Raw genomic sequence first — 17,619 nt, forward strand, 5'->3', positions numbered from 1 at the left:
TCAGGCAGCTTCACGGTCACCCCGATCCAACGTGGCTGTGGTTGTTAAACGCCCCTCGGTCGGCCCGTCTGATTGGTCGGTTTCAGGTGACTGCTGCTGTTTTTCCACCAAATCACCTGTAAACATCCTTAGCGGCCGGAACGTCCTCATTTCACGTCTTTTAGTTTTGAGTCTCTTAGTTTTGAGTCTCTTAGTTTTGTGTCTCTTAGTTTTGTGTCTCAGTTTTGTGTCTCTTAGTTTTGAGTCTCTTAGTTTTGAGTCTCTTAGTTTTGTGTCTCTTAGTTTTGTGTCTCTTAGTTTTGTGTCTCAGTTTTGTGTCTCTTAGTTTTGAGTCTCTTAGTTTTGAGTCTCTTAGTTTTGTGTCTCTTAGTTTTGTGTCTCTTAGTTTTGTGTCTCTTAGTTTTGAGTCTCTTAGTTTTGAGTCTCTTAATTTTGTGTCTCTTAGTTTTGAGTCTCTTAGTTTTGTGTCTCTTAGTTTTGTGTCTCTTAGTTTTGAGTCTCTTAGTTTTGTGTCTCTTAGTTTTGAGTCTCTTAGTTTTGTGTCTCTTTCTTTCGTGTCTTTTACTTTCATGTGTCTCCGTCTTTGTTCCTTCAGAACGTACTCGGTCTCGGACAGATCTCCATTCACTGTTTAGTTTTTCCTTCAGTTCTCTGATTCTGAGCCGATCTCTGTGACGATGTTTTGTTTTGTTGTTTTATTTTGTTGTCGTATTTTATCAGACTGGACCCAGCTTTTATTTTGAAATCAGTATTAATAATTTAGTAGCTGTTAGGATTTTAAAAACATGTTGGTGCACATCATCATCGTCTGTAGTTCAGTGATTCTTTCTGATGATAAGTATTACTTTAATAAACATAATTCAGATCTAAGATCACTAATACAACTGTTCACTGATGAAAACATGTCATGACCTTTGACCTCTGCCTGATGTTTTCACTGCTGAGTTTCTCTTTGAAATCAAACAGAGTGTGTGTGTGTTGTACTGATGATCAGATGAATTATGTCAGCGAGTCTTTGTTCAATACAACATGAAGCATCTCAGAATCACACACACACACACACACACACACACACACACACACACTGCATTGATATCGTCAGTATGTGTGAACACAGAAACAGGAAGTGTTTTTGACCTTCATTTCATCAGGTTGTCTCACTTCCTGTCTGGTCCTCCTGGACTGTTTCTGGGTCCAGACCTGGTGTCTGGGTCCAGGTCTGATCTACGGGGGTCCAGGTCTGGTCTCCGGGTCCAGGTCTGGGTTTCCCGAGGTTTTCATGAGGATCTGAAGAGGACGTGTGTTTGTTGGACGATGTTTTCGGTCTCTGTCAATGATTACTGAAGAGGCCTTGACCTCCTGCTGCAAAACACACTCCTATCTCAGAGCAGGAAAACAGGCCGAGGACACGGTGGAGACATGGTGGAGACACGGTCTCAGTGTGGACAGGGTCTGGTGCAGACCAATGGACGGTTCAGAACCAGGTTCAGAACCAGGGTCTGGACCAAACCCGCAATAACTCGTGTTGTTTTACTGTCGTTTCCAGCGAGCACCCCTAATTTCCCTGATTAACATATCGCTGTCAATCACACCAAATGGAATCCAATCAGAAAGCAAGTGGGGACGGACTGGCGGGGACGCAGAAGGAGGCGGCGCTTCGGGCACTGATGCAACGAACTGGATACCAACTGCGGCAGGTAAAAACCCTTCGATACGAACACCGAAACAAAATAAAACCGGTCTGAGAGGGAGAAAAAGACAAGTTAAAGAATCTCTACACTGTGAACAAAGATGCAGAAGATGTGTTTGGTTTGTTTACTTCCTGCTGGGTTTCAGGAGAACGGCCAACGGCGCTATGGCGGCCCGCCGCCCAGCTGGGACGGCCCGCCTCCGGAGAGAGGCAGCGAGATCTTTGTGGGGAAACTCCCGAGAGATCTGTTCGAAGACGAGCTGGTTCCTCTGTGTGAGAAGGTGAGAGGACGCTTCACGTTACAGATTCTGGTTCAACGTCATCCGATCTTCCGTCACACGCTGCTGTCTTCCTTTCTGCAGTTTGGGAAGATCTACGAGGTGAGGATGATGATGGACTTCAATGGGAACAACAGGGGTTATGCCTTCGTCACCTTTGGCACCAAACAGGAGGCGAAAGCAGCCATGAAACAGCTCAACAATTATGAGATCAGGTCCGATTTGAAGCTTCTAAATCTCCATTTACACGATGATATGAAACTATAAAACCCATTAACAGCCTCACAAGTTCTGCATTTATCCTTATATTTAACCTTCATGTTTATATTGTCAGATAAAATGGTCATGGATAAACAAACAACCAACTACAGCGCTAATAACCTCCTACTACCAACCAGCTAACTATAATAACCTCCAATAACTCAATAACTCACCTCTGGCAAAATCCATCACAGTACAATAACACTGTTGACTGTGTTTCTTGGTTGCTTGTATATTATATATATAGATATATACTGTACTGTATGTGTATATATATATATATATATACATATATATATATATATGTTGACTGTTTATTGGTTTGTTGTATATAATATATATAGATATATAATGTGCTGTATATATACTGTATATACTGTGCATTTTATATTTTATATTTATATTTTTTACTGCTATTTACTGCTATTTTATTTTATTGCTTTTCTATTATATTATTCTATTCTATTATTTTATTCTATTGTTTCTATTATTGCTGCTGTATGTATGCTGCTGTGGCGAAAAAATTTCCCCTCGGGGATTAATAAAGTATATATATACCTATCTACCTACCTACCTACCAACCAGCTAACTATAATAACCTCCTACCAACCAGCTAACTATAATAACCTCCTACTACCAACCAGCTAACTATAATAACTTCCCACTATAACCAGCTAACTATAATAACCTCCTACTACCAACCAGCTAACTCTAATAACCTCCTACCAACCAGCCAACTATAATAACCCCCTACTACCAACCAGCTAACTATAATAACCTCCTACTACAACCAGCTAACCATAATAACCCCCTACTACAACCAGCTAACTATAATAACCCCCTACTACCAACCAGCTAACTATAATAACCCCTACTACAACCAGCTAACTAAAATAACCTCCTACCAACCAGCTAACTATAATAACCTCCTACTACCAACCAGCTAACTATAATAACCCCCTACTACCAACCAGCTAGCTATAATAACCTCCTACTACAACCAGCTAACCATAATAACCCCCTACTACAACCAGCTAACTATAATAACCTCCTACCAACCAGCTAACTATAATAACCTCCTACTACCAACCAGCTAACTATAATAACCCCCTACTACAACCAGCTAACTATAATAACCCCCTGCCACCAACCAGCTAACTATAATAACCTCCTACTACCAACCAGCTAACTATAATAACCCCCTACTACCAACCAGATAACTATAATAACCTCCTCCTAGCAACCAGCTAACTATAATAACCCCCTACTACCAACCAGCTAACTATAATAACCTCCTACCAACCAGCTAACTATAATAACCTCCTACTACCAACCAGCTAACTATAATAACCCCCTACTACCAACCAGCTAACTATAATAACCTCCTACTACCAACCAGCTAACTATAATAACCTCCTACTACCAACCAGCTAACTATAGTAACCTCCTGCTACCAACCAGCTAACTATAATAACCTCCTACCAACCAGCTAACCATAATAACCTCCTACTACCAACCAGCTAACTATAATAACCCCCTACCACCAACCAGCTAACTATAATAACCTCCTACTACCAACCACCTAACTATAATAACCCCCTACTACAACCAGCTAACTATAATAACCTCCTACTACCAACCAGCTAACTATAATAACCCCTACTACAACCAGCTAACTATAATAACCTCCTGCTACCAACCAGCTAACTATAATAACCTCCTACCAACCAGCTAACTATAATAACCTCCTACTACCAACCAGCTAACTATAATATCCCCCTACTACCAACCAGCTAACTATAATAACCCCCTACTACAACCAGCTAACTATAATAACCTCCTGCTACCAACCAGCTAACTATAATAACCTCCTACCAACCAGCTAACTATAATAACCTCCTGCTACCAACCAGCTAACTATAATAACCTCCTACTACCAACCAGCTAACTATAGTAACCTCCTGCTACCAACCAGCTAACTATAATAACCCCCTACTACAACCAGCTAACTATAATAACCTCCTACTACCAACCAGCTAACTATAATAACCCCCTACTACAACCAGCTAACTATAATAACCTCCTGCTACCAACCAGCTAACTATAATAACCTCCTACCAACCAGCTAACTATAATAACCTCCTGCTACCAACCAGCTAACTATAATAACCTCCTACTACCAACCAGCTAACTATGATAACCACCTACTACCAACCACCTAACTATACTAACCCCCTACTACAACCAGCTAACTATAATAACCTCCTGCTACCAACCAGCTAACTATAATAACCTCCTACTACCAACCAGATAACTATAATAACCTCCTAGGTAGGTAGGTAGGTAGGTATTTACTTTATTAATCCCCGAGGGGAATTTTTTTTTCGCTACAGCAGTATACAGAAGCAATAAGGTAATAATAGAAATAATAGAATAAAATTATAGAATAAAATAGAATATAATAATAGAAAAGCAATAAAATAAAATAGCAGTAAATAGCAGTAAAAAATATAAATATAAAATATAAAATGCACAGTATATACAGTACATTATATATCTATATATATTATATACAAACAAACCAAGAAACACAGTCAACAGTGTTATTGTAGTGATGGATTATAGTTAGCTGGTTGGTAGTAGGACCAACCAGCCAGCTAACTATAATAACCTCCTACTACCAACCAGCTAACTATAATAACCCCCTACTACCAACCAGATAACTATAATAACCTCCTACCAACCAGCTAACTATAATAACCTCCTACCAACCAGCTAACTATAATAACCCCCTACTACCAACCAGCTAACTATAATAACCCCCTACTACCAACCAGCTAACTATAATAACCAACCAGCTAACTATAATAACCCCCTACTACAACCAGCTAACTATAATAATCTCCTACTACCAACCAGCTAACTATAATAACCTCCTACCAACCAGCTAACTATAATAACCCCCTACTACAACCAGCTAACTATAATAACCCCCTACTACCAACCAGCTAACTATAATAACCTCCTACCAACCAGCTAACTTTAATAACCTCCTACCACCAACATCCGCATCCATTTACAAATACCTAGCAACGCCCTAGCAACCATCGTTTCCTAGGTTTCTTCGTAATTTCCTGTCCTTATTTTAACGTTAGCCTAATCTTGTGCGTGTTGCAGGAACGGCCGCCTCCTCGGCGTTTGCGCCAGTGTCGATAATTGTCGTCTGTTTGTGGGCGGGATTCCTAAAACCAAGAAGCGTGAGGAGATCCTGACAGAGATGAGGAAGGTCACCGAGGGGGTCGTTGATGTCATCGTGTACCCGAGTGCCGCCGACAAGACCAAGAACCGAGGCTTCGCCTTCGTGGAGTACGAGAGCCACCGAGCGGCCGCCATGGCGCGACGCAAGCTGCTGCCAGGTACCGAACTCTGAACAACGGACCGAGTCGGTTTAAAGTGTCAAAACCCTTGTCAAAGTAAACACAATAAAAAATGTCAAAGTCTCCTTTGGACCGACTGACTGTGCGGCCTCGTTATCACCAGCCAATCACAGTCCATATCTGTGCTCAGCGCCCAATAGGAGCGAGCTGTGACGATAAGATAATCTGCGTACGACAGATATCAGCAACGACCATAAAGGTTGTGACCGATAGAACTGATCTGAACCCTGATTGGCTGATCCGAGCTCACATCCAGTTCAGAGCCGGTACCGACCCAGAACCTCCCCCTCACCCGTCTCTCTCTCAGGTCGTATCCAGCTGTGGGGTCACGCCATCGCCGTGGACTGGGCGGAGCCTGAGGTGGAGGTGGACGAAGACACCATGGCGACGGTGAAGATCCTGTACGTGAGGAACCTGATGCTGCAGACGTCGGAGGAAACCATCGAGAGGGAGTTCAACAACCTCAAACCAGGTGCTCTGATTTCAGATTGTCCTTGAAGGCACCACAAACTCAGTCAAAAGGTGTAAAAAAAAAAGGGAAATATGATTTCAGATAAGTTTGTTTTTGTCTTTAGGAGCCGTGGAACGAGTGAAGAAGATCCGAGACTACGCCTTCGTCCACTTCAGCCAGAGAGACGACGCCCTCAGCGCCATGAACGCCCTCAACGGGAAGGTCCGACACCGAGAGACCAACGCACACTTACTCTTCCCCTCTTCGTAGAGGTCAAAGGTTGACAGGACTCCTCCTCCTCCTCCTCCTCTTCCTCCTCCTCCTCCAGGTGGTGGATGGTTCTCCCATCGAGGTGACTCTGGCCAAGCCGGTGGACAAGGACAGTTATGTCCGTTACACCCGGGGGACGGGAGGACGAGGAGGTGCTCTGCTGCAGACCGACTACACCGCCTACACTCTGGGACAGGTAGGACCCCCCCCCCCCTCCCGCCTCATCCTCCTACTCATTTTCCTCCTCCTACTCTTCCTCCTCCTCCTCCTCCTCATACTCCTCATACTCCTCCTCCTCCTCTCCCACCTCCTCCTCCTCCTCCTCCAGGTGTACGACCCCTCGGCGGCGTACCTCGGTGCGCCAGTGTTTTACGCCCCCCAGGCCTACGCTACCATCCCGGGTCAGTTCCGCTTCCCGGCAGCTAAAGCTCATGTCGGCGGTCGCGGTCTTGTCAGGACGCCGTCGGTTCGAGGTGAGGACAGACGGACGCATTACAGGAAACTGAACGTGAAACTGCTGCACGACGGTTTTCACGAGACAGCAGGACGTTTCTACATAATCAATCAGGTCTCTGATGGTAAACTGACCGCTGGTGAAGCCCCTCCCCTTGAAAACTGATCGTCCAATCACAGCTTGAGATACTCTGGAATTTACTTTAATCAAAACCAAGAACACAGTTCAGCTCAGAAACAATCAAGTTGTGGTTTGAAGGTCCGTCTGAAATCAGTGACACAGAGGGGGCGGGGCTTCAGGGAGCGTCCAGCTGAACTGTATCCAATCAAAATCACCAAAATGTGTCAGAGATTCAGAATCACAGAAGATCCATCGAATCACTGCAATTCAGTCCAAAACGCCGTAAAGCAAAAATTTTAACACGGAAAATGAATCATCAGATAAACGATCCTGCAGCAGAGCAGATGCACTGTTACCATGGTTACCACTGTTCACTCTGATTGGATAGTTGTCTGATTCTTCTTCTGGTTGATTTCCGGTGATTTGATTGATTTCACTACCTTTTCGATCTCCTGTAGAAATTTACATGACTGTACCTGTAGGGGCTGCGGGGGTGCGGGGGCTGGGTGGGCGGGGCTACCTGGCCTACACCGCCGGGGGCCGAGGAGGCGGCGGGGGCACCGCCTACGGCCTGAAGGCAGACAAGCAGGCGGAGGAGAAGCTGTACGACCTGCTGCCGGGGATGGAGCTCACCCCCATGAACCCGGCCGCCATGAGCCTGAAGGCTGCCGCCGTCAAACCGGCTCCTCAGGTAACGGGACACCTGAGAACCAACCAGGACACTTCCTTTCATGTGCAACTTCCTGTCAGTTATGTCACTAAAAAGGTCCATAATGTGAAAAACTGTCTTTTAAAGTGCAAAAACCCTGAAACCCAAACTGACCATGGAAACACCGACGTAATGTAACGTTGTTCCACCGTGAACACGCACACCAACTCAACGCCTGTCCTCCTCTTCTCCTCCTCCTCCACCTCCTCCTTCAGGTCCTGGAGGAGCTCTGTCAGAAGAATAACTGGGGTCAGCCCGTCTACCAGCTTCACTCGGCCATCAGTCCGGATCAGCGCCAGTTGTTCCTCTATAAGATCACCATCCCGGCGCTGGCGACTCAGTACCCCAACGTGTACGTTCTCCTGCTGGAACCTGTCTTCAGCTGCAATACCAGCGAGTGCCACTAGAGGTCGGCTCCAAAAAGCCTCCGGCTCCATAGACTCCCATTCAACTTCTCTCATCAAATCCAAAGTGAATAAAATGTGTCCATCAGTTCTCTCGGTGTTGTTAGCTAAAGTCACTCCTTCTTCTTAGTTTTCTGGAGGTCCATCTGAAAATAATCCCTCATTCATTAGAAAAGAAGATTCAAGAAGACCTGGTTTTGGGGGCGTGTCTGTCGTCCTGTCACTTCCTATTGACTTTGTATTTGATGAGAGAAGTTGAACGGGAGTCTATGGAGCCGACCTCTTGTGGCACTCGGTGGTACTGCACTTCCCTCAGACATTTTTATCTAAAGAACGGTTATTAATGCTGATGTAACTGTTGCTGCTCCTCACTGCTGTTGTTCCTTCTGATTCTCTGTTCTCTACTCGGACTTCTTCTTCTACAGTTTCTCTTGTTCAGGATCTCTCCTGTCTCTCCAGACATCCCTTCACGCCGGCGAAGCTGTGCGCCGCCGTAGAAGAAGCTAAAGTGCACGCGGCTGAACACACGCTGCAGACGCTCGGCGTGCAGACGGAGGGCGCCGTCGACGCCGGCTGTGCTACTGCCGCCGCCGTGGCCTCAGTAGCCTTCCCAGGTATGTGAAGGTCCGTACCCGAAACTAACTCCTCCCTCACCAAACCGCAGACGCACTCTGAGGCTCAGACCGACTCAGTGATCCACCTTCACATCATCACCACACAGTCCTCTCCTGCCGAGTGTTAACAGTGGGAGGAGCCAGGCGGTGGAACCACAGGCCCCGCCCACTACGTCCAGTGCTCCCTGACACCAAACGTTTCGCAGGTTTACGTAACGATAAAGAGGATTTAAGAGTCGTGACTGAAACCAACCAAACTGTGATGCATCTTTTGTTTTCCATCCAGACGACTTCATTCTCACTTCAAATGTTTACGTACAGATTTGACTGACTTCAGTTGGAGAAGTGTTGTTTTCAGCTAGTTGCTGTGTTTGCTGCAGGCTACACGCTGACCAGCCCGGCAGCGTCGGCGGTCGCCTCCCAGCTGAAGCAGGCAGTGTCTCTGGGTCAGGACCTGACCGCCTACACCACCTATGAAGGATACCCCGCCTTCGCTGTGGCAGCGCGCCACACCGACGGCTACGGAGTCTTCTAGAGGAGGAACCTTCAAACGGATCCGCTGACGGGTCACATCAGATTCATCTCATCGTATAGTCAGAACTTTATGTTCTGTAGTCAAACTCCCAGAAAAACACAAGAAAACTAGTGTGATGCTGCCGGCAGTCTGAACCAGCGAGTCCAGGCTCATCAGAACTCTACAGAATTCTATAGAACTCTATAAAACTCTACAGAAGTCGACAGAACTCTAAAGAACTATACAGAACTCTATAGAACTCTAAAGAACTCTACAGAACTCTAAAGAACTCTACAGAATTCTATAGAACTCTATAAAACTCTACAGAAGTCTACAGAACTCTACAGAACTCTATAGAACTCTATAGAACTCTACAGAACTCTAAAGAACTCTATAGAACTCAACAGAACTCTAAAGAATTCTATAGAACTCAACAGAAGTTTGTGTATCGCTGGTGAAAAACGTTTCGAACTCGTCAGTCGCCCAGAAACAAATTCTTCACTTTTCTTTCTTGGTTTAATCTGAACTGCGTCTTCGATCATCAGTTTGGTTCGTTATTGATTTGGCAGCATTTGAATCTGAACAGAGGAACTGAAGCTACGAACCAGACGAAGAACTTCGGTTGTGGATTTGATGGAAATGAAAAAAATCTTTAAAAAGTTATTAAAAATCAAAATAAATTTTAAACCATCTTCTGGGTAAAAATGTTTTCTAACTTTTGATTTAATAATTCCCAGATGACGACATCATCATGGCGTCTGTTCGCGGTGTCAGCAACACCGACTCCACGGCGGCTTCTTTTATTTGTCTGAATGTTTGTGGAGGTTTTTAATCCGAGCTGTGAACAGAGTCAGTATTAAAGTGTGAGAAACGCTTACGACTTATTTTTGTACCAAAAAGAATCCGGACTGTATTTGTATTTTATTTTTCATTTTCTTTGCCGCAGTAATTGAAACGTGAAACTGAATCAGTACCAATCGGTGGTGAGCAGAGAGGATTGTGGGTATTTTCTTATTAAACTGCTTTGATAAATTTTCATGTTTCAAGATCCGAAATCTTCCCAAAATAAATAAACTAACGTGAAGAAATAGCAGCTGTGTCCATTATTTCTTACTTTATTTACGAAATTTCATGTTTGTTGTGAGTCGAACCAAAGTTTCACCCATCAGTGATGTCATCAACCATCAGTGATGTCATCATCCATTAGTGATGTCATCGTTGGTTTGTGAACGTTATGAATCCTCCAGTTCAGATTCTGTCCGTCGCCATCTTTGATAGTTCGGAGCGGTTTGGAAGCAGGAAGTGACCATATTTGGACGAGCTGGCGGAGGAGGAGGCTTATTGGAGCTGACCTCTAGTGGCACTCGATGGTATTGCAGATCAAGATGATTCTGCATCGGCCTCATTTTTCAGAGGGAAGCTACGAACACTTTTATATCCAATCTCTGGTTGAACCAGCTGATGCCGGCAGTTTAGCGCCTCCTTCTGGTCTGGAGAGGAACTGAACTGAAACAACTGTTCCAGTGAAAAAAACGTGAACTGATGTTTTTAAGTTCAGAAACATTTGTAGGAAGGAGCCACACTGACCTCCATGTTTCACTGAATCCCGGTAGCGTTGCGACTCCCTGAAGACCATCAGCATGAAGATCCGTCCTGCATTCAACCACAGCAGATTTCAGATATTAATCTTCATCATGTGATCACATTTGATCTGTAAATCTGTCCACATGCTGAAAGGATGTAACCATAATGGTGTGAATCAAAACCTGCCTCTGAACAACATATCTGGTGGAGGTTTGATCTCTCCATCAATAAACCATCAAACCACGTCACTCCGTGTCAAACAGATTTAAACGACAGAAATCCGTGTTATTTCTGAAAAAACAAAGATATAAAAAAATCTCTTAGGAGCGTTTGGACATGAAGCTTTTATTTTGAAACTGAAGAACCGTTTTATTTTGGCGCGCACTAAGCGGAAGTTGCGTGTCTTTTGGAAAACAACTTGACAGTTTTTCTGTGTTCAGGAAGTGAAACTGGTCTAAAAACAGCGTCGTCATTGGTCAGTGGTTCAATAACTGTCTTCGTGTTTTAACATTAATTAATTCGTTTATTATTATTTGTAGTATAATGAAAAACGATCAATTTGAAAACTCCTCGAGCCTTTTTGTTCGGCCACTGAGGAGCGGGAGGGTCGGAGGTCAGAGGTCATGAACCCGGAACATCAACAAAGCAAACAAACGACGGCGGGTGCGAAGCGACGGTCTCCGCCGACATGTTCTCCGTCTCGCTGCCCGCTAACAGTCTGCTGCTGGCGGCCGTCAGTCTGCTCCTGACCCGCCGCTGCTGCTCCTCCCTGTCGGTCCGGGACATCCCGCACATCGCCGCGTACTTCGGCACCAAGACCCGGTACGAGGAGGTGAAGCCGCTCCTGCTGCGGGACGTCCTGTCCGTGGACCGGTCCGTCCTCAGACCTCCGCCCGCTGACAGCTGCTCCCCGGTGCACCTCACCGCCGTCATCCGGCACGGCAGCCGCTACCCGACCGCCAAGAACATCCGCAGGATCCACAAACTGAGCGAGCTGGTCCGGAGAGACGCGTCCCGGGGCCCGGAGGAGCTGCGGAGCCGCTGGGAGGACTGGTACACCGAGGACATGGACGGTGAGGGGCCGAGAAACATCCTGCTTGAACTCCTCAAACACTCCTCAAATATTCCTCAAATACTCCTCAAATACTCCTCAAACACTCCTCAAATATTCCTCAAATACTCCTCAAATATTCCTCAAACACTCCTCAAATACTCCTCAAATATTCCTCAAACACTCCTCAAATACTCCTCAAATATTCCTCAAACACTCCTCCAATATTCCTCAAACACTCCTCAAATACTCCTCAAATACTCCTGAAATACTCCTCAAATATTCCTCAAATACTCCTCAAATACTCCTGAAATACTCCTCAAACACTCCTCAAACACTCCTCAAATACTCCTCAAACATTCCTCAAATACTCCTCAAACACTCCTCAAACACTCCTCAAATACTCCTCAAATACTCCTCAAACATTCCTCAAACACTCCTCAAATACTCCTCAAACACTCCTCAAATACTCCTCGAACACTCCTCGAACACTCCTCAAACACTCCTCAAATACTCCTCAAACACTCCTCAAACATTCCTCAAACACTCCTCAAATACTCCTCAAACACTCCTCAAACACTCCTCAAATACTCCTCAAATATTCCTCAAACACTCCTCCAATATTCCTCAAACACTCCTCAAATATTCCTCAAACACTCCTCAAATATTCCTCAAATACTCCTGAAATACTCCTCAAACACTCCTCAAATACTCCTCAAACACTCCTCAAATATTCCTTAAATACTCCTCAAATACTCCTGAAATACTCCTCAAACACTCCTCAAATACTCCTCAAACACTCCTCAAATATTCCTCAAACACTCCTCAAATATTCCTCAAATACTCCTCAAATACTCCTCAAATACTCCTGAAATACTCCTCAAACACTCCTCAAATACTCCTCAAACACTCCTCAAACATTCCTCAAACACTCCTCAAACATTCCTCAAACACTCCTCAAATACTCCTCAAACATTCCTCAAACACTCCTCAAATACTCCTCAAATACTCCTCAAACATTCCTCAAACACTCCTCAAATATTCCTCAAATACTCCTCCAATACTCCTCAAATACTTCTCAAACACTCCTCAAATACTCCTCAAACACTCCTCAAATACTCCTCAAACATTCCTCAAACACTCCTCAAATACTCCTCAAATAATCCTCAAATACTCCTCAAATACTCCTCAAAACTCCTCACTCCTCAAAACACTCCTCAAAACTCCTCAAATACTCCTCAAATACTCCTCAAATACTCCTCAAATACTCCTCAAACACTCCTCAAATACTCCTCACTCCTCAAACACTCCTCAAATATTCCTCAAACACTCCTCAAATACTCCTCAAATACTCCTCAAATACTCCTCAAACACTCCTCAAACACTCCTCAAACACTCCTCAAATACTCCTCAAACACTCCTCAAATACTCCTCAAACACTCCTCAAATATTCCTCAAACACTCCTCAAATACTCCTCAAATACTCCTCAAATACTCCTCAAACACTCCTCAAATACTCCTCAAATACTCCTCAAACACTCCTCAAATACTCCTCAAACACTCCTCCAATATTCCTCAAATATTCCTCAAATACTCCTGAAACACTCCTCAAACACTCCTCAAATACTCCTCAAACACTCCTCAAACATTCCTCAAACACTCCTCAAATACTCCTCGAACACTCCTCGAACACTCCTCGAACACTCCTCAAATATTCCTCGAACACTCCTCAAACACTCCTCAAACACTCCTCAAATACTCCTCAAACACTCCTCAAATACTCCTCAAATATTCCTCAAACACTCCTCAAATACTCCTCAAATATTCCTCAAACACTCCTCAAATACTCCTCCAATATTCCTCAAACACTCCTCCAATATTCCTCAAACACTCCTTAAATACTCTGAAATACTCCTCAAATACTCCTCAAACACTCCTCAAATATTCCTCAAACACTCCTCCAATATTCCTCAAACACTCCTTAAATACTCCTCAAATACTCCTCAAATACTCCTCCAATATTCCTCAAATACTCCTCAAATACTCCTCAAATATTCCCAATAAAGTCTTTGTAGAAAAGCTAAAATATTCCAGTTAACTTAAATAAAATATCTTCCTCCTCCTCAGGTCAGCTGGTGATGAAGGGTAGGGAGGACCTCCGTCAGCTGGCCGTCCGTCTGTCCATCTTGTTTCCGTCTCTGCTGTCGGAGGCCAACGTGATGAAGAGGAGGATTTCCTTCGTCAGCAGCTCTAAGCATCGCTGCGTGAGCAGCGTGGAGGCGTTCCAGGAGGGTCTGCAGCAGCACCACGGTGAGGGCCGGCAGCCCAGAGGCATTCTGGGTAACGTAGGACAAACGTCTCTGTTCTTGTTCCTGACCTTTGACCTCCGACCTCCTCTGTCTCCGCAGAGCTCGTGCCGGAGTACAGCCACGTGGTGGACGACGAGCTGATGCGCTTCTTCGAGCGTTGCCGTGGTTACGTGGAGGGCGTGGAGAACAACCGCACGGCGCTGCTGGAGGTGGAGAAGTTCAAACACGGGGAGGAGATGGAGGCGGTGAGGAGGAGGATGGCTGAGAGGCTGGGCCTTCCTCACCTCAGCCTCACACCAGGTCAGGGGTCACGGGGGCAGTCCCGCTGAGGATAGATATGTTTGGGGCTGTTTGATTGACAGGCCTGGGCTGCAGCCAGGTTTCTGGTGTAGGTGGGCGGGGCTCCAGCGGGTGACGTGTCCGTCTGTCCTTCCCGTAGATCTGGTGGAAGCTGCGTTCTTCTTGTGTTCCTATGAGCTGTCCATCCGGGCGATCCATTCTCCGTGGTGCTTCCTGTTCGACGAGGACGACGCCAAGGTACTGACCCGTCATGTGACCCGTCACGTGACCCCGTCGCGTGACACGTCGCGTGACCCCGTCGCGTGACCCCGTCGCGTGACCCGTCATGTGACCCGTTGCAGATGATCTGACGGTGAACAACATGACTAAAGGGTAAATTCTCCCTGCTGCTTGTCTGCAGGTGCTGGAGTACAAGTCGGACCTGAAGCAGTACTGGAAGCGTTCTCACGGTCACGTGATCAGCGGGCTGTCCAGCTGTCCTCTGTTCCACCACGTCTTCAGGACGCTGGACAAAGCCGGACGTCCTCGCAGGTTTTTATCCTCCGTTTGTTTTCAGAGCTGCAAACTAACGAGTCGGCCGGTTCTGCTGCAGCTTCTGGACCCGACCGGCTGATCGATTCACTGTCGTGTCCTTCAGGTCCACCGACACGCCGCCGGAACCGGCCTCCATCATGGTGGGTCACGCAGAGACACTCCTCCCCCTTCTCTCTCTGCTGGGACTCTACAAGGACCAGACTCCGCCCACCGCCAGCAACTACCACTCACAGCACGGTATTTAAGCCCCGCCTCCACACCAACATCACAGCAGAAGTGTCCTCATAAAGCAGCGTGTGTCCTGTCGTCCCTCAGGGAGACGTTTCCGGTCCAGTCTCATCGTCCCGTACGCCGCCAACCTTCTCTTCGTGTTGTACGACTGTCGTCGGGGTCCGAGGCTGCAGCTGCTCGTCAACGAGTCCCCGGTTCGATTCCCCGGTCTGGAGACGGAGGACGCGCCGCTGTACCGGGACGTCCGCGCCGCTTACCGCCACCTGCTGGACGGCTGCGACTTCCACAGGGAGTGTGAGGGGAGGGGCGGGGGGCGGGGCCCCAACACGGAGCTCTGAGCTACCGGTCACACACCTGTCCTGTTCCACCACGGCCTTAGAACCCACCTGTCTGACCAAGCCCCGCCCCCACACTGCGAGCGTCCAATCACAGGTTAGCTTCAGGCAATACGTGTTATTAAACTTTGTTTTGTTTCCACGGCAACGCTGAACTGATTCTTGCATGTCGACCTTCTGAAAATAATTTGACTTGAAGTGTCTGAGGGGGAGGGGCTTATCGACTGGAATCAGGACCGCAGCTCGTTAAGCTCGTTAAGCTGCTGCTCATCAGACAAAAACATGGAACTGAACGGACTCTCACCTGCACGCTGCTCACCTGGTTCCTCCTCGACTGTCAATAACAACAACGACAATAATAATGATAATAATAATAATAATAATAATAATAATATTGTGTCGTCCTGCTCGTCTGTTCTCAGTATGTGTTTAAATTTAAAGCAGCAGAACAGCGTGAGAGCAGCTCCTGTCTGCAGTGCATCATGGGTAATCGGACCATCATCACCGACCACTGAGACTGAAGGAAAGTTCAAATCAGACAGATTCTCAGGGGACTTCTGAACTGAATGTTTGGTTCCAGATCAGATTGAACTTCAGTTTGAAGTCTAAACGATGAAGATTTGATCCTCCTCCTCCTCAGTTCGCCTTCATCTGAAGCTTCTTTTGATGTTTTCAGGTTAAATCAGCTGTTTGTTGATAATAATACGAACAGAATCATGTGACTTTCAGTGCAAATTTCCATTAATTTGAATGGAGGCTGGTAGAAAGTGGAAATGTTTGCGTGTGTTCAGATGATTGAGAAGGTGAAATAGTGTTTTCTACTTTTATTTTTGGTGGGCTGTCCTTTCAATCTGAAAACAGGAAGTTATTTGTGGGTTCATTCTGAAGAAGCTTTACTTTTAATGTATTACGATTTTTATCATGTGATTGATTTTCTACTGATTTAGTTTTTTTCTCGTTTCTGTTGTGTCTTCACTCAGGATTTTCACAATAAAAGTCACAGTGATGCATTCAGTGAATCCAGATCAGGATTTTCTGATTGTTCTGGAAACGCATGAAATATTTTGTCTTGTGTAGTTTTGACATTTTTGTGCCAAAATCGTGTCTTTCTGGTTGTTTTGGTCGAACTGGCTTCACTCTGTTTTTACTTTGACTTCCTGACGCCAAATGTTTTCAATTTAAAGCTTTAATAAAAGTTTTTCAGAGATGAAACAGAACAAAATGTCTCGAGTTTCACTTGTTGAATAAAAACTACTATTTCTACTTCTAACTACTCAAAAACTTTTAGGTAATAAATAATAATTAGTGTATCAGCAAAAGTAAAACATGGATGTTATTTAATTAATCATTTTAGTGCCCAAAACATCAAAACTTTTTCTTTATAAAATGACTTTTGGCTTCTTCAGATGTGAAAATCACTTGATTTTCTTGTTGTTGTTTTTTTTTATCAGCGAACTGAAAGTCAAAAGAAAACGTAAGTTTTATAAACCAAATAATTCATTAATTAATCAGTTGACTCGTCCGTTGTTTTTTTATTTTCATGCTCAACATTCAAACATCAGAATGAAAAACAACAATAAAATAATAAAGTACACTTCATAAAAACAGAAAAGTTCCCACGTGACCAAATATCCGTATTCACGTTTTACACTTTTAAAAACATCAAACGCTTTTCAGTTATTGAGCTCAAATATTTTTCATAATGTGGTTGGAAGCAGCAGAAAATAAACATCCGTCTACAGAGTAGAAAACATAATAATTAAAAATGATTCTCCAGCGAACGGCGGTTTAAATGAAGAATTCCTTTGAAGGAAATTCAGATTTTCTGTTGAATTAATAACTTGAGTTCTTTCCAGCAAATTATTCTGAGAAAATGATGTAAAATGAAGCTTTCAACAAAAAAAAACGTATCAATACATTCATCAATATATAATAAACATTTTATAATTCCACTTTTTCAATTATGGTGAAATGATTTAAATAAATTTGAATCATTCTTTTGAATGATTTAACGAACATTATTGATTATATTTCGATGCAGTTTCAGCGCCGTTTGATTTACACTTTAATAAA

At 44.7% G+C, this 17,619-nt stretch overlaps 2 protein-coding genes across 5 annotated transcripts in view; both read left to right on the plus strand.

The window, feature by feature from the left end:
* Window positions 1-10,290, plus strand: part of a1cf (apobec1 complementation factor) — a 12,027-nt gene extending 1,737 nt beyond the window's left edge. Inside the window, exons 2-13 of one of the 4 annotated variants that reach the window (XM_069725159.1) lie at window positions 1,547-1,697; window positions 1,837-1,971; window positions 2,053-2,183; window positions 5,407-5,645; window positions 5,974-6,138; window positions 6,242-6,339; window positions 6,446-6,583; window positions 6,716-6,860; window positions 7,420-7,652; window positions 7,886-8,022; window positions 8,534-8,688; window positions 9,069-10,290. In XM_069725159.1, coding sequence (XP_069581260.1) covers window positions 1,596-1,697; window positions 1,837-1,971; window positions 2,053-2,183; window positions 5,407-5,645; window positions 5,974-6,138; window positions 6,242-6,339; window positions 6,446-6,583; window positions 6,716-6,860; window positions 7,420-7,652; window positions 7,886-8,022; window positions 8,534-8,688; window positions 9,069-9,223 — 1,833 coding nt within the window. In that variant the 5' untranslated portion in view covers window positions 1,547-1,595 and the 3' untranslated portion in view covers window positions 9,224-10,290. Of the gene's footprint in view, window positions 1-1,546; window positions 1,698-1,836; window positions 1,972-2,052; window positions 2,184-5,406; window positions 5,646-5,973; window positions 6,139-6,241; window positions 6,340-6,445; window positions 6,584-6,715; window positions 6,861-7,419; window positions 7,653-7,885; window positions 8,023-8,513; window positions 8,699-9,068 lie in introns of those variants that run through there. The other 3 variants (XM_069725160.1, XM_069725161.1, XM_069725162.1) reach the window with 3 other exon arrangements.
* Window positions 10,291-11,235: 945 nt separating this feature from the next.
* Window positions 11,236-16,783, plus strand: minpp1b (multiple inositol-polyphosphate phosphatase 1b). The gene is made up of 7 exons (XM_069725150.1): window positions 11,236-11,859; window positions 13,965-14,147; window positions 14,246-14,446; window positions 14,586-14,683; window positions 14,847-14,977; window positions 15,084-15,217; window positions 15,296-16,783. The coding sequence occupies exons 1-7, from the start codon at window positions 11,475-11,477 to the stop codon at window positions 15,547-15,549; spliced, it is 1,386 nt and encodes a 461-aa protein (XP_069581251.1). The 5' UTR covers window positions 11,236-11,474; the 3' UTR covers window positions 15,550-16,783.
* Window positions 16,784-17,619: the final 836 nt, after the last annotated feature.

This window comes from Brachyistius frenatus, unplaced genomic scaffold (genome assembly GCF_029030835.1).
Source record: "Brachyistius frenatus isolate BFR_SWC_R1_liver_20210118 unplaced genomic scaffold, ASM2903083v1 Contig_411, whole genome shotgun sequence".
NCBI lineage: Eukaryota > Metazoa > Chordata > Actinopteri > Embiotocidae > Brachyistius > Brachyistius frenatus.

What these genes read in the sequence shown, in the direction of transcription:
- minpp1b (XM_069725150.1), top strand. Translation starts at nt 11,475, where the DNA reads ATGTTCTCCGTCTCGCTGCCCGCTAACAGTCTGCTGCTGGCGGCCGTC. An exon ending in TCACCTCAGCCTCACACCAG is followed by an intron (nt 14,447 to 14,585) that starts GTCAGGGGTCAC and finishes TCCTTCCCGTAG; the next exon opens with ATCTGGTGGAAGCTGCGTTC. An exon ending in AAAGCCGGACGTCCTCGCAG is followed by an intron (nt 14,978 to 15,083) that starts GTTTTTATCCTC and finishes CGTGTCCTTCAG; the next exon opens with GTCCACCGACACGCCGCCGG.